At 37.5% G+C, this 16,402-nt stretch overlaps 1 protein-coding gene across 11 annotated transcripts in view; it reads left to right on the top strand.

Annotated features, from left to right (window-relative positions):
- INPP4B (inositol polyphosphate-4-phosphatase type II B) overlaps positions 1-16,402 on the top strand; it is an 834,661-nt gene that overhangs the window by 762,232 nt on the left and 56,027 nt on the right. For all 11 annotated transcript variants that reach the window (XM_059168095.1, XM_059168068.1, XM_059168015.1 and 8 more), the window contains one exon: positions 886-983. In XM_059168095.1, the coding sequence (XP_059024078.1) occupies positions 886-983 (98 nt within the window). The remainder of the gene's footprint in view (positions 1-885; positions 984-16,402) is intronic.

Raw genomic sequence — 16,402 nt, forward strand, 5'->3', positions numbered from 1 at the left:
TGATATACAGGTAGAGAGTTTTGTGGTAAAGAGACAGAAGAGCACCACTACAGAGGCTGTCTGCCTTCATGGTGTGGACAGAAAATAAATGTTGTGGGGTGCCTGGGTGGCACAGTCAATTAAACATCTGACTCTTGATTTCAGCTCAGGTCATGACCCTCAAGGGCATGAGATCAAATCCTGCACTGGGCTCCATGCTGGATGTGGAGCCTGCTTGAGATTCTTTTTCTCCTTCTCTCTCTGCCCCCTCTGTGTGTGTGTGTCTCTCTCTCCCTTCCCTTTCCCTCTGTCTCTTAAACAAACAAACAAACAAACAAACAATAGAAGAAGAAGTGTTGACAGTTGTAAACCACTCTCCAGAGATTGTAGAGGTCTATATGTGCCTGCAGCAGCCTACAGTGTATACAAGACTGTGTCCAGCCAGGTGTCTGCTTTTGGTGTTCTAGACCCCTCCTCAAGCTGTCATGGGTGAGGAGGAAGATTCGAGGGTTGAAAAAGAAGAGGCAGGGTTTTTGGCACTGTAGAAATACCACCCTGCAGAGGTCGGCAAACTAACATTAACTACATATCAACCACGCACAAACACAGGAGCTGGTGTTATAGATTTGGGTTTTCATTTGACTTCCTATCGGATGATTGCAAAAATAGTTTGGTGTGTGAAAGGGGATTGGTGGAATCAGGGCCAGTGGAGACTAGAATGTGTTTAAATAACCATTGTGCAACCATTTAAAAAGACTCCTTTAAAAGAAAAAAAAAAAACAAAAAAACTCCTTAGGAAACTCTTGCCACCTACTTAAAAAGGAGGGGTGAAAAGTGTTAGTTCCAGGAGCTTCTTTATAACCTGTAACTGTTTTCTGTTTGTTTATTTTTTTTTCCTATTTTTAGGTTTGGAGATGTCTCTTTGCAGGAAAGTATTAATCAAGAAAATTTTGAACTTCTAAAAGAATATTACACAGCATTTATGGAAAAGATGCCACCTGATTGTAAGTATGCCAGCCTCAGAAAGTATCAATAATAATTTCTTGATTATAAAGTCTCAGGCCAGATATAGAGGTCAATGGGAGAAAGACACATGGGGTAAGGATGGGAGAGCAACTCTGAGGTTATCTGAACCAAGGAGACTGACGCCGAGGTGGCAGGGCTGACACCTGCCTTCCTGCCTTGATTGTGCTCTCGATGTCCTGCTGCTTATGCTAGGACATTAAGTTTAGTGCCGCTGGAAAATACCAAAAATCTAAAAATAAGAAACTTATAATTGGAAATCTCAGTTGAGTCCAATAAAAATTTTATGTAATTCTTAACCATGTAAGAGCCTTTAATAAGTATTTAGCTTTCTGATTTATGATCTGTATCAGATCACACATATACAAGGAGAAAATCAGGTAGAATACAAGTTTATACAGGTAATAAAAAGTAATATGGACAAAGGAATTAATTGATTGAATATATTTGTTGTGATATTTATGTGAAACTGTTGAGGCATCCATGACTATAGAAATGTATCTTTTGGAATTTTTTTTTTTTTTTTGTCATTGTTCACTTCTTTTTCCCCACAAAATTAAGCACATAGCATTTGAGCATTTTGAAACCAGAGAATCAGAAATGTGTTTGGGAGTGCCTGGGTGGCTCAGTGGGTTAAGCCTCTGCCTTCTGCTCAGGTCATGATCTTAGGGTCCTGGGATCGAGCCCTGCATCAGGCGCTCTGCTCAGCAGGGGGCCTGCTTACCCCTCCTCTCTCTCTGCCTGTCTCTCTGCCTACTTGCGATCTCTCTTTCTGTCAAATAAATAAATAAAATCTTAGAGAAAAAAAAGAAATGTGTTTGGAGTTCATCAATAAGTAGTATAAATATGTTGAAATATTGAGACATCTATAATAATAAGAAACTGAGTTTTAATAAAGGAGGAAATATTTTAATATTTTTAATGAAAGGCTATAATAAAAGCCTACAAGGCAATTTGTTCACTGATCTGTAGTCTCATACTTATTCTGAAATACCTTCAGTGGAAGAGCATTTAGGACTTTTCATAAGCCAGTGAATCTTGCATCAGAATATTACAATGGTATATGCAAGCTCAAGTGTGGATAGTTAGAAAAATTCACCTGGCAGTTAGAAAAATTCACTTTCAGGGTTTTTATATTATTTTATTTCACATGAAATATTATTTTTATGCCAAAATGAAATTAAGTGCAGGGAGACTTTTTGGTAGCCAGCATACTTGTGAATTCTAAATTTAATTTCTTGAAAAATTAATAATATAAACATAAAATATAAACATTAATAATATAAACATAAAAATTAATAATATAAACATAATTATAATAAACAAAATTATTTATAAATAATATAAATATAAACAATAATATAAACATAACATAATATAAATAACATAAACATAATCGGTATTAGTAACTAATGAAAAAGGGTTTATTTTAACTTGGATGTGGGTAGGTAATTTTTTTACAAGTGACCTAAAATTTGGATGGGAGTAATTCTCAGAATTCTTATAAACAACTTGGTTTCTACCAGTCCTTTCAAAGTATGGTCATGGGCCCAGCAGAATCAGCATCACCTGGGAACCTGTCAGCAATGCAGACTCTCAAGTCTCTGCAGATCTATTGAGTTTGCCCTGTAATCTGTGTTTTAATAAACCTTCCACATGATTTCTAATCCATACTGGTTTTTTCAAACCAATGATAGGCCATCGTTCTTCATATTATATATTATATTTTGGGGTGCCTGGGTGGCTCAGGGAGTTAAAGCCTGTGCCTTCAGCTCCAGTCATGATCCCAGGGTCCTGGGGTCAAGCCCCACATCTGGCTCTCTGCTCAGCAGGGAGCCTGCTTTCTCCTCTCTCTCTCTCTCTCTCTCTCTCTCTCTCTGCCTGCCTCTCTGCCTACTTGTGATCTCTATCTGTCAAATAAATAAATAAAATCTTTTAAAAATTTTTTTTTTAAAAATTCAAATTATATATTATATTTAAAGGTAGATTGTTGGCAAAGTCTGTGAAGGACTTCAGTACTATATAAAAAACAATTATTTCACCTTAAAAAGAAATATGTGTAAGTCATTGTTGAAATATATATGTCATTAGTTATTGCCTGAGATATGAAATTTTTAAAAAATCCCTACGTTCAAGCCTTCATAGGAACAAAAGCTTAAAAAACTTAAAAACATTAAACCTCATATAATATTCTGCTAATTAAATTTAACTAAATGTGTTTATTACTTGTAAATATATTTCATCCTTGAAAACATAGTAGACTTTTGCATCGGACCAATTGTATTTCATTAGTTGGACCGTTGTCTTAACACAGTTTTTCCTGATACTTTATTTCCTCTTATGTCAACATATTTTTGAGATAACACTGTTATAGACTTGGCACAGAATTTTTTGACTTTACTTTGGTTGTTTTCCATAACAAACTTCCAAACCTGACCTATGTAATTATACTGACATATGCAGGGTTATACCTCATGCATAAATATTATAACCCAAAGCCTCATTCGAGTTACACTCCATTCAAGAAAGAAACTATAAAGCTTTATTAACAGTGTGAATAGAGGTTTAAACTATTTGTAAAGGAGGAAAAATTACCATGTTGGCTCATCCCCATAATCTGTATAATCTATTGTTTCTTTCGCAAGTGAAATTAAGAGATAATTTGCGTCAGTGTTAAAAGAATAAATTAATCCTCTAAAAACATGACTTTCACTTAATAATCCGTTTTAGATGTATTCTTCATTAACTTACTAACCCTGTTTTTTTTTTATTGTTTATGAATTAAATACTTGAACTCTACATATTTTTGAAGTTAAAAATTTCCCTTTCTTCCCCCCAAATTTTTGTTTTACCTTGAGGGATGCCCTTTACTTTTGTGATATTGGGATTGAATGAATAAATCTGTTTCAGCTGATATGAGAAAACATACATGATAGGAGACTATCCATAAGTACAAGGAAAGAAAGATTAAAGAACCCACAAAAAATGGAGGAATTGTTAGAGATTGGGGGTCATCAAACATTGCTGTAGTTAAATGAGAAGGATTTCAGCCAGGACAAAGTAAACAAGAATTTACAAATGCGATGAAGAAAAAGGGATTCAGGAGAAGTTGTTGTAATTTGGTGGTTATGAGCATTGATGACATTCCATGGAGTTATTTACATAAAAACATGGACTGGAACCACATCGGAGGCATTTAAAAAGACAACTCGTGTTGTACAAGCAGACAACCAGAGAAAAAGCCACCCTTCCAGGAAAGTTTACAGTGACTGCAAGGAATGAAAAGATAGGCTGAAAATAGTAAAATCAAAGAAGAGGGTTTTTCTCTTTTGTTTCTCTTTAGTTTCATTTTCCAAGAGAGATGAAAATTTTAAAGACATATAGAAATTGCAGGACAGTTGCGAGGGGCTAAGAATCTGCTCTGCACCCTACCTGGGGCTTCTACAGGTGGGCACAATGATAGGGCCCCTAGAATTAGTCAGAAAGCCCAGAAGGGGCCCCAAGAGAGAGCAGAGGACTATGCCTCCCATATGATACAGAGATAGAACTATACTTAAGAGGAAAGAAGGAGAATTCTGGCTTTTAGAAAAAGAAATCTGCCTTGCCTGCCTGAAGCCCCTGTGACACGTGAAGAAATCCAATACCAGGTCACAGATAATTCTTTTAAGATTGGTGTTCTGAGTACATAAGGTTTGGAAAGAGGCCAGTGTACTTTAGGCCTGCTGGTCTACCACTGTCTGTCAGGTCTTCTTGGTCCTTAGGTAGCATCAGAGGAAATTGCCTTGAAGAGTTTCTTCACAACCACTATATTCACTTTAAAAATCAGATCCATCATGGTTTTCCCTGAATCCTGTCAAATTCTTTTAACATAATAATTAAAACATCTTTAATTATAATTTGTAAAAGCTGTGCATGAGTGTCAAACACTCTGATGTTTAGTTTTGCTGAGCTAAGATTTAGTTAACAGGGTGCAATTTATCTAAAAATATTTTTGTGTCCTTTGAGCTTATATTTTCAGTTAACACTTTCCATTTTTTAGTGTTTTTATTTATTTTACCTCTCATTTAGAAAATAGACCAAGAGAGCAAAGTTGGTTCAGTGAAGGATAAAATTAGAAAGAACATTATAATACTAAAATTCAAAATAATGTGAAATATAAAAGTAGCAGGGCTCCATTAGGACAAGAAAACATTCATATGAGAAGATTTCCCAAAAGTAGATGAAAAAGAAAAACTTAACTATGAATACAATGTTGAATATCCAAAATCGGATTTTATTAAGTCATAAAATGAATCTACTCACCCTTCATATCTAATTCTTTGTCCTTTAAAATTATTGCCCTATAGCCATTGAAAATTCACCAAGTTTTCAAACATAGGACAGAACTCTCTAATAAATCTATATTTTTTTCTAGAACAAGTATATAGTAATAGTTTCCTGAGTAAAATTATTGGATTTTGTTTCTCTAAGAAATTTTAAAAAGAGAGAAACAAAACAAGCAGAGTTGCCAAGGTATCATTATGTAAATTAAACTTACAAATGGTTACACATCTGACTATTGCTAAGAAACAGACAACTAGCTATAGTATTTTCAACACATACCATGCTCTGGAAGAAATCAGAACTACGTCTTGGCAAACTTCTTTAGCTGATCACACTGTTGGACTTTCCATATGGTTCAATACCATAGAGTGTGGGAGATTAGTGGCTGGCTCACATGCTAACAGGTAACTTGTGTTACAAATGGATAAAACCACTGAAGAGCAGCATATAAATCAGTCCTTGGAATATTGAGCATATATCAGAGAGAAGAATTGCACCACATTTGCTCTGTTTATTAATGAAAATTAAGGCTAATTAAATGGATATTTCCTTTAGCTAGTAGTGATATTATGAGCTCTGGTTGCAGACCAGAAAATATGTGATGTAATCAATACTGACAGCATCAGTGATATGTGCCACATCGATGGGCAATGCTCCATAAACAAAATAAGGTGCATCTGAATATCAACCCACTTACTGTTTATTTACTTAAAATTGGAGCCCACATGTTTTGACACTTGCAACATGGCTTACTGCTGCACAAGTGTAGACATGCTGTCTTCAGTTTCTCAGAACAAGTGCTGGGTGTTTCTGGACCCTGCTTTTCAGAGCCCTGTATCCTTAAACTGCCACCCATCCTGAGCCTGGCTGGCCAGACATCAGCAGCCTCGGGAAATAACCTGAACTTATAAAATGGGCAATGAGGTAAGGCACGTATCTCAAAAGACATTAGCAAACACATGCACACACATGGAGTTGCACACACACACAGACACGTAGACACACTGTTGCACTCACTCACACACCCCACTAAATGGCTTCCAATAATCTGAGTTGGCTTTTCGTTTTTTGGAGTTTTGTTGTTGTTGTTGTTTATTTGTTTTCATTTGGCAAAGGGAGTTTCTGACACAGGTTAAATATTTCCCAGGTTTTAAAGTAAATTTCTGAGGCACCTGGGTGGCTTATCCGATTAAGTGGCTGACTCTTGATTTCACCTCAGGTCATGATCTCAAGGTCCTGGGATTGAGCCCTTCATTGGGCTCCATGCTCAGTGGGGAGGCTCCCTAGGATTCTCTCTCTCTCTCTTTCTGACCCCCCCCAAATAAATAATTTTAAAAAATAAAGTAAATTTCTAAATTTTTAACTTTTTCCCCACATATAGCAATACTAGATCTCTTCTGAATGATTCACATTTATATATGATATTAATATTACATATATATATATTTATTTATACACTATTTCTGAACATTAGGACAGCCTCTCAACATTTACAGAACAGTGACACCAGAGGCTACTGTTTCATTCTGTCAACTTAAGCTTCAGCTATGGGTGATAAAAAAAATACTGTAAGACCCATCCCCCATCACCTTTCTCCCTCCTCCCAATATATCTTTTCTCTCTGCTTCCTTTTTACTGTCCATAAACTTTAAAGGATAAGATCAGGAAATGCAAGAAGAGATTAACCATCACACCCAGTCAGATAGAGAAGGGTGTCAGAATTAGACATGTTATGCTAGCCTAGGCTATACTTCGGTAAAACAACAACAAAAAATACCAAATCCTTAGTAGCCATATCAGTCCTAGCCCTGTCAGGAAAACACATTTGAGGAATTTGCTACAGAGCACTGATGATTGACATTTAAAAAGAAAAGGGGGTGGGAGGAGAAATTAACCAGGGATCAACATAGCCACTCCGAATTTAGCAATAGCAGGAAGCTGCTACCAGCCCAGGTGTTAAAGGGACTTAAGTCAGATGTAGTGTCACCAGGGCACAAAAACTAGAGCCACCCAGCTCTATCTTTGCTTTTGGGTGGAGGCTGTCTGGTAGAACCTGGGACCATGGACAGAGCTGTTGTCCCTGGGAACTGGAGCTGTGCAGAAGCCACGGATGCCCTCTTAGGAAGCCAAGAGATCAGGGGAGAAATCAGCTGGTTTCTGTCTCCCTCCTTCCTTTAATCTCCCTCTTAATCCTCATGGTCCAAACTTAATTATGAGTCAGTGGGCAGCAAGCAGCCTGGGGAACAAGGTTGCCTGTGATAAAAAGCCAAAGGGAAAAAAGTACAGATAGATATGAGAACAAATCAGCAGGTGACCAGCACCGTCTGCCCCTCTGCCACTCAGCACCTCTTCTTACCTTTTACCCACGCAAGAATAATTTCAAATAATTTCAATAATTTCAAATAATTTCAATCCGTATTTGGATGTGGGGTTAGCTCTTTGTGTTTTAGCAAGCATTCCAGATGATTCTACTGTACAGTAAGATTTGAAAAGGTTAGACTTGTAAAATGTTATAGATTAGCTATCAAATTGTATGTTTTGTGTTTCATTTATACTCCAGACTTGAGTGTAAAACAAAGTGAAATTCCCAGAATATTGAAATGTTGTATCTTTTATTTAGTGTTGTTTAACAAACATTTATTGACCTAAGTGAAATGTGTAAATAAAGCACCTCAGCTGTAATCATGATTCTGGGCAATGTGAGATTATCTTGATTTATTATGCTAAGCTAATTAATGTGTCTAAGTTTCTCAAGTACAAGGAATAATCTGAATATTATAGATTGTTGGCATCCTCAACAAACATAAAGGTAAAAGAAGATATAAGATTCATAAGTTAACATGTGAGTGTTTTCCCAACAGGAGCTATAAATTACTGCATAATTAAATTACTACTTATCATTTCTGTTTTACAGACATCCAACTTTGATACCATGTACATGGCCAGATATTCAAATGAGAAATCCAAATACTCATCCAAATATTTCACTTAATTTCGTTCAAACATATGTGTATTTGCAAACATTCAGATGGCTGAGGAGATTTTCACATATTACCCATATGTTTGGCATTGCATTGACATTAAAGATGAGTAAAAGGTATTGGCAGTATAGGAGAAATTATTTTATAATGCAGGACCACCTTAAGGGTGGAAATGTTCCAGAAAGAACAGATAACAGTGAAATTAAAAAATGACTAGCTGTCTCCAATTTTTCTCTACCCATCATTTTTTTTTCCAGTCAGCCTTTATTCTACATAACTTTACTAACACTGGTTTTGTCAGGGGTTTTATATTGTTAAAGCCAATGTTCAATTCTCTGTCCTCCTCCTGCTTAATCTAGTAATAGGTTTGACATTGTTAGTTTTTCTCTTTCATCACTCACTTCCAGGCCACCACACTTTTCTGTGATTGCCTCTACTTTCTGGCTGCTACTTTTCAACCTCCATTACTGATTTTTCATTATCTTTTTGACCTCCAAATGTTGGAATGTCCCAGGATTTAGTCTATGGATGTCTACTTTGCCCTTGTTGAATAGTCTCTTTGCTTTAAATACCATCTATTCATTACTGACCTCCGTACCTACATCACTAGCCCCTTTCTCTTCCTGGGTCTCGTATATCCTGCTCACCACCTCAAACTCTACTCCCGATATGCCCTTAAAAATTTACCTTTCCTACAATCATCACCACCTTAGTTTTTAATCAGTTCTAGCTTTTAATGTTGCATTGACAAAAAAAAAAAAAAAAAAAAAAAGTCATCCTTGACCCTTCTCTTTTCCTTACACCCCACTTTTAGTCTATCAGAAAATTTCACTGGTTCTATTTCCCAACAATGTGCCACCAGTTCCCGCCACCTGTCTTGCTACCACTCTATGCAAGTCCTTGTTATTCTCACTTAGAGATTATGGCAATAATGTCCTTCGGGTCTCTTTGGTTCCTCTCTCAGCCTCATTGAGTATTTATCACTGCAGCTGAAGTGATCTTTTAAAAAGGAAAGCAGGGGGCACCTGGGTAGCTCAGATGGTTAAGTGTCTGCTTTCGGCTTAGGTCATGATCCTGAGGTCCTGGGATCAAGTCCCGCATCGGGCTCCCTGCCTTAGTCGGGAGGTTGTATCTCTCTCTTCCTCTCTCTCTCTCTCTCTTTTGCTCCTGAATAAATAAATAAAATCTTTAAAAATAAATAAATAAATAAATAGAGAAATAAAACCATGTATCTTCTCAAACTCTTCCAATAGGGCTTATTTCTTTGGTAAATGAAAAACCTGAGTTCTTTCAATGGTCTCAAAGGTTCCCTGTAACCTGGCAACAAATCTGACCTTTGACTCTCCTCTCCTACCTCTCTCTCCCTCGCTTGCTCCACTCTGCCCCACACTGACCTCTTGCTGTTTCTTAGACATTTTCTCTGCTTCAAATGCTTTCCCCTTATATGGCTCCTTCACTCATCTCTTTTAAGTCTTTCCCTAAATGTCACTTTCTTATTTATTTATTTATTTGTTTGTTTGTTTGTTTGTTTATTTATTTTTCGAATGTCACTTTCCTAGTGAGGCCTTCCTTGACTGCCATCATTAAAATTGCAGTCTCCCGTGCCCTGGTCCCCTTCTCCATAGCATCTACCACCACCTAGTGTACAGTACGTCGTTTACCGTGTTTGGCTCTGTCTCCTCAGAATGTAAGCTCCATCTCCTTGTCTATATTTTGACTATATCCCAACTACCAAAAACAGTATCTAGCCCAGAGCTTAGCCTCCAAAAATATGTGTTGAATGAATGAATGAATGAATGAAATAGATGAGGTCTATTGAATGTTTTAAAGAATCAGAGACTAATTGGGATCTTGTAAATAATCTAGACTATTCCAAGAAATACTCTTTCTGCTGGTAATTACTGGGCAATAGTAGGATTCTATAGTCAAATAGTTTTGGAATTCACTTTGAAAGTTTTGAAAAGGCTTATAGCCTGGCCAACCAAGTTGTTATGTAAAGGAGCAGAGAGTAAAGAATTCAGGCTTTGAGGGTCAAAGGATGTTTGTTAAAGACCTCTACCCCTGGGGCTAATAATGCATTATATGTTTATAAAAAAATTTTAAAAAATTATTAAAAAAATAAGGATGTCTATTAAAATCAATCAACTGCATGCTGCCATTGTAGTACAAATTAACCCATAGAGAAGGTGTGAATTAATGAACATGGCTAAATTTTAATAGAATTGTATTTACAAAAACACATAACTGATTGGGTTTAGGCTGCAAGTCATAATTTGCCAGTTCTACAGTGTCTAAAGCTATTTAGTTTTGTTGAAATAGCATTTTATTGCCATATATATATATATATATATATATACATGCATACATACATACACACACACACATATATATATAAATACTCATGAGCATCTTGCCGAATAAATGCTCCTCGGAACATAGTTTAACCAATACAAACTTCGTGAATGGGAGAGCAAAGACTAAGTTGCATGTTTCCTGACGCCCCACTTAAGGGCTTCTGATCTTAATTTAAAATCGCAGATTTAAAAACATTTGAATATTTCCAGCAGCACCTTTATTTTCTCTTTATAATTTCTACATGCTAATACGTATAAACTTATTTTCCACTCATTGCAGAAGAAACTCTGATGTACTTTCACCTTCAAGCTTTTAATGCTCTCTGATGTTGATAAAACTTTAAGAGAAATTTGTTTCCCTGATCTGTCTCTAGAAGCACTCCCATGACTTTTTGAAAGGAAAAGTGATGCAAGAAAGTATTCAGTTTTAATTTTTCATGTGCAGGTGAAACCACAGGCATAGACTGCTAGTGTCCAGTAACTTCTACACTAAATGGAAGCAACAAATACAAGCAACACCACAGGTAACAAAGACAGACACACACCATCACATATGTCCATGCAAATGGCCACCTCCCTCAGTATTGACTTCTACATCTTCTGTGTTACTTCAGGATCCTCACAGATTAGATGCATCCCCCCCCCCCCATTAGCCTTATCCTGCTCTAATTTACATAGGAAAAGTCTAAGATTGATTGGTCTTTTAGTCATCCTTACATTTTTCTGCATTCTTTCCTTCTCACGGGACCTCTTTTATATGTAGACAAAGGAGACTAGGTCTTGCATTACAGATTCTACCACTCGTCAAAGATTGGCTAGACTCCCACTAAGCCAGGCTGATAAGTCTGCATAAAATGGCACAAAATCAAAAGATATGAATTCAACTGAAAGCTCACTTAAGTGAATCACTTGATGTTTTGAATGCCTCCATTTCATTATCAACTAAATGAGAATAACTAATACGTATATGCCAGTACTTCAAAGCACAGTCTGCCATTATCTCACCAGAGAAAGGAAGTTAATTTTCCCAGTGTCAGTTTCTGGACTGAGAAGATGTCACATTGCACTTATGAATGTGAGAGTGATGGACAAGATCACGACAGTGTGCACTCTGAGTTTCTCAAGAGACTTCTATTTCTCCTGTGTACAAACAAGTCAACTTATTGATCCAGTTAAAATTGATCGTAAAGCTCTTCCTATAGTTTGAAACAACCTGCCTCTTTTGCCCATTCAATACACTCTTTTCTTCTGTCTCATCTGTATCCCTTCAAATAACTATCTATACTAACTTTAATGAATTGTTTTCGCATAATCACTGCTTATCTGATAATCTGTTTAAAAAGCTGGGGCTCTTGGCCGGCTCAGTTGTTAACTGTCTGCCTTCAGCTGAGGTTGTGATCTCAGGGTGCTGGGATCAAGCCCCGCATTAGACACCCTGCTTGCAGGAAGCCTGCTTCTCTCTCACCTGCTCCCTGTTTGTGTTCCTGCTCTTGCTCTCTCTCTCTCTGACAAATAAATAAATAAAATATTTTTTAAAAAATATAAATAAATAAAAAGTGTATATTTCTTTGTAGAATACTCTGATAGAGATGAAATCTTGGAAATCATCACCTCTAGGGTGAGTTCATTGGCCCCACAGTGAGAAGTAGGGTAGATACTAAAAATCTGGGTGGCTCCATGGGTTAAGCCTCTGCCTTCGGCTCAGGTCGTGGTCTCAGGGTCCTGGGATCGAGTGCTGCAGCAGGCTCTCTGCTCAGCAGGCAGTTGGCTTCCCCTCTCTCTCTGCCTGTCTCTCTGCCTCCTTGTGATCTCTTTCTTTCTCTGTCAAATAAATAAATAAAATCTTAAAAAAAAAATCTTAGGGCTCACCTTCCCTTTTGGAAATACATATCACCTACATTAATACAAGTTTCCTATGACTCCAGTTATATCCAATAAAGAGCCCAACAATTAAAGGTAAATAAAAATTAGTTCCAACTTTGAATTAAATATCAAAGAGGAGACAACTAGCAACTTGTGATTTAACTTTTTAAATCCTTTTTTTCCAACTCTCTAATTCACTCTCCTGAGCATGCCACTCTGTCAGACATTCACTACCTACTATTCTCCTTTTCTGAACCACAAGTGCAAGGTCTTTTATTTTATTCTGGTTTATAGTTTCCCCACCTTTATTTCTTCATGTTTCCAATTCAGCAAAACTAAACTGCAGATAAAGCAGAACTCACCTTTGACATCAGGTAAGGGGGTGAAACTCAAGACTCGGGGATAAAATTATCTGTATCAGATGGGTCAGAAAGGGAAGTCTGGCAACATCGTAAGTTAATCTATTTTGTTGCTATCAATAAGTATATTAGAATCCAAGGTTATAAAACTAGAGCTCACTTCAAGTCAAAAAAGGGACTATATGAATAAAATAAAATGTAGAACTTTTATTCTTATTAACTCTTCCCCTTTTATTTTGGAGCCTCCTAAAGCAGCTTTATATCTGTAATCAACTTCCTCTCCTTTACCTCATCTATACCTTTCTTGAAACCACAAGAGTTCTTTATTTTATTCCATAGAGTATGAAATATTCAAAATCTCTTTCTTCCTTGCCTCCAGGAGCCTAAAGAAGCCATGCCAAGACCTTGGCTATTGGGAAAAACTCCTGTCTTCTTGTCTGTCTCCCTGCTTTGTTTTGGCTGTGATTCCTGCAATGTGATGGTCAGCCCCTCCCATGTGATCAGAAAGTGGAGGGGAGCATGGAAGTGCTGGACTGCTCTTTCTTAGACATGGCCTTGTTATAGATCTGTGTCTCCATGCTGCCATTTGGCCTTGGCATATTTCACTGGCAGCCCTTCTGGTGCGTGGTCAGGGAGGTGGGGCATTGGAATTAACCTCAAAAGCTGCTTCCCTTTCTTTCCTGAGCTTCGAGAAATCTGTTCTTGCTTTGGTTTTCAGACTTTCTGTGTGTGATGTGTGTTCTCAACAGGACTTTTCTTGCTCTTCTTCTTGTCAGAGTAAAATACAGGGACTTGGAGGTTACCTTGGGAAAAAAAAAAGGCAGTCACTCACCTGCCTTGAGTGCTAAGGACCGAGGCCACTTACTTAACACAGGCACGAGCATTCCAAGCAGTACAACTGAGGTCACAAGAAGACCGAGCTGGGGGGCAGGGGGTGCAAGGGTAGCTCAGTTGCTTAGGCTTCTGACTCTTGATTTCCTCTCAGGTTATGATCTTGAGGGTCATGAGATTGAGCCCCATGTTAGGCTCCACACTGAGCTTGGAGTCTGCCCAAGATTCTCTCTAACCCTCCCCTGCTCACATTCTCTCTATCTCCCTTAAAAAAAAAAAAAAAAAAAAAAAAAAAAAAAAATTTAAAAAAAAAAAAAAACCTTAGCTGGTAAATCTGTGTCAAGCCCCTTTTCAGACTCAAATTTCCTATTATCTGTGCATAAAACTATCTCAAGTATGTGAGGATAGTAAGTTTTTGAGAGTCATCTCCCTACAAACCATGCCCCAACCCTTTGATATGACTTGAAATTGTTTGAGATTTGGATATCAATCATGACTGTTCTCTTAAAGAAAATGAAAATAGGAAAAAAATATTAATATATTATAATTCTACTCTCTTCCCTGCACATCAGGTCCCATGGTCTTCAGTGTAAATTAGTGAGTATGGAAATTCCTAAGCACATTGGTTTTAATATATTTTAACAATTATGTTTAAAGTTTGTCTTTTCATTTGCTATGGGTGATGCAACCTTGAAATTCATTTAAAAGGAAACAATAAAAGTGTATAGGTCAAAAATATTATTCAGCTCTGTTCAGGTGGGGAGTTTGATATTTGATTTCTTATATTGCCTTTTCATAAATTGTTAAGTTGGAAATACAATTTAAAAAACCCAGTTTCACTGGGGATTTTTTTCTATATTTTTCAAGATTTTACAGCATTTGAAAGTACATAATTTCCAATTTTAAGACATCTCAATGGCTTTCACTTAATTGCATTTGTTTGCTAGTACATTTAACTATAATTATTTCAGAATTAATTATAGAGAAGATTTGATATCACAGAATATAGTACTAACCAAGATGGACTGTGAAAGTATTCTTTATATGTTCATTTTTTCATACTTAGAGATACAGGCTTTTCTAACTTGTTTCTCTTTTTTCTTTGTAGTTGTTCTGGTTATTACTAAGTAACAAATTATGCCATATTTACTGATGTGAAATCAGAATCATCTTATTTGTGCTCACTGATTCTGTGGGTTAGGTATTCATGCAGAGCATGTAGGGATGGTTTATATCCACTCTGTGATATCTGGGACCTCCCCTGGAATGAAGATTGGTGGGGAGGGGTTACTTAAATGACTAGGAACTGGAGCCCTCTGCAAGCTTCTACACTCACATTCTGGCACCTGGGCCACGCTGACTCAGGGCTGGACTTGGCTGAAACCATTGAGTGGAGTACCTGAACATGTGGTTGGACTTCTCCCAGCTTAGTGCCTGGGTTCATATAGGTAATATCTCAAAAAAGGGAAGACAGACAGCCAAGTTCCAAGAGAAACAGACAAGAGCTGCATAGTCATTTATGACCTGACCTCGAAAGTGATGTAACATCACTTCCGCCATATTCTGTTAGTCAAGACAGTCACAAGCCCACCCACATTCCAGGGGAAAGTAAATAGACTCCATCTCTCAGTAGAGGGAGTGTCAAAGAATGTGGAGCCACGTCTTAAAACTATCACTGTAGAAGTGATCGGTGTGCTGCTTTCCAGAGACATTCTTACTTGCCTTTTTCTCACCTCCAGAGCAACAATACACATTTGTATATGGCTGGCAAATGTTAAAAATGTCTAGATAGGGGCACCTGTATGGTTCAGCCGGTTAAGCATCTGCCTTCACTCAGGTCAATTATCCCAAGGTCCTGGGATCAAGCCCCAGGCTCCCCACTCAGGGGGTAGTTTGCTCCTCCCCTCTGCTCATGCTTGCTCTATCTCTTTCTCTGTGTCTCATATAAATAAATAAATCTTTTTTAAAAAAATGCCTATATAACCATATGTTTTACCTTAGCATGTTTTTTATTGCAAACTACAGAAACCCTGACTCAAACTGGCTTGAACAAGAAAATTTATTTACAAAACTGAAAATTCCAATGATAAGGCAGGCAACCTTCAAGGGAAGGTTGTTTGATTGGCTTCACAGTATCGAAAAGACACTTTCCAAGCCTACTTCATCACTCAGCCACTCTTGGTGTTGACTTTATCCTACCTCAGGTCATCTCATGACTAAAGGATGGCAGGCATGGGCAATTACCCACATGCTCAACCAGAGATAAAGAGGATTTTTCTTCGCTCTTCAACATTTGAGTCCCGAGTTTCACTCAGCTGGCCAGGACAGATCACCTGCATACCCCTGAAATAATTGTTGAGGTCACAGTCAAGTTCTGATTGGCTTAGTTTTAAGTCCCCATCCCTGAACTTAGTCCAGACTCCAAAGGGGTTGGGATTGTATCAGTTGACTTCAGAGTGAAGGTATGTACTGACCCCATGTAAGTTCTGTGCCTGCTATGAAGTGTGAAATGGGTGAAACAGGTGCTGGGAATTCAGCTTTAATTTCAGTTTCATCTTGGAACGCTCTCTGGCAACATAAAGTCACATGATCATGAGGTGATGAAGCTATTGCCTTGGCCTCATTAACGTCACAGATCAATCAGCTAAGTTTACGGTCCTATTCCTATTCACTGGTCAGCAGCCCATCC

This window comes from Mustela lutreola, chromosome 1 (genome assembly GCF_030435805.1).
Source record: "Mustela lutreola isolate mMusLut2 chromosome 1, mMusLut2.pri, whole genome shotgun sequence".
In the NCBI taxonomy this organism is placed as follows: domain Eukaryota; kingdom Metazoa; phylum Chordata; class Mammalia; order Carnivora; family Mustelidae; genus Mustela; species Mustela lutreola.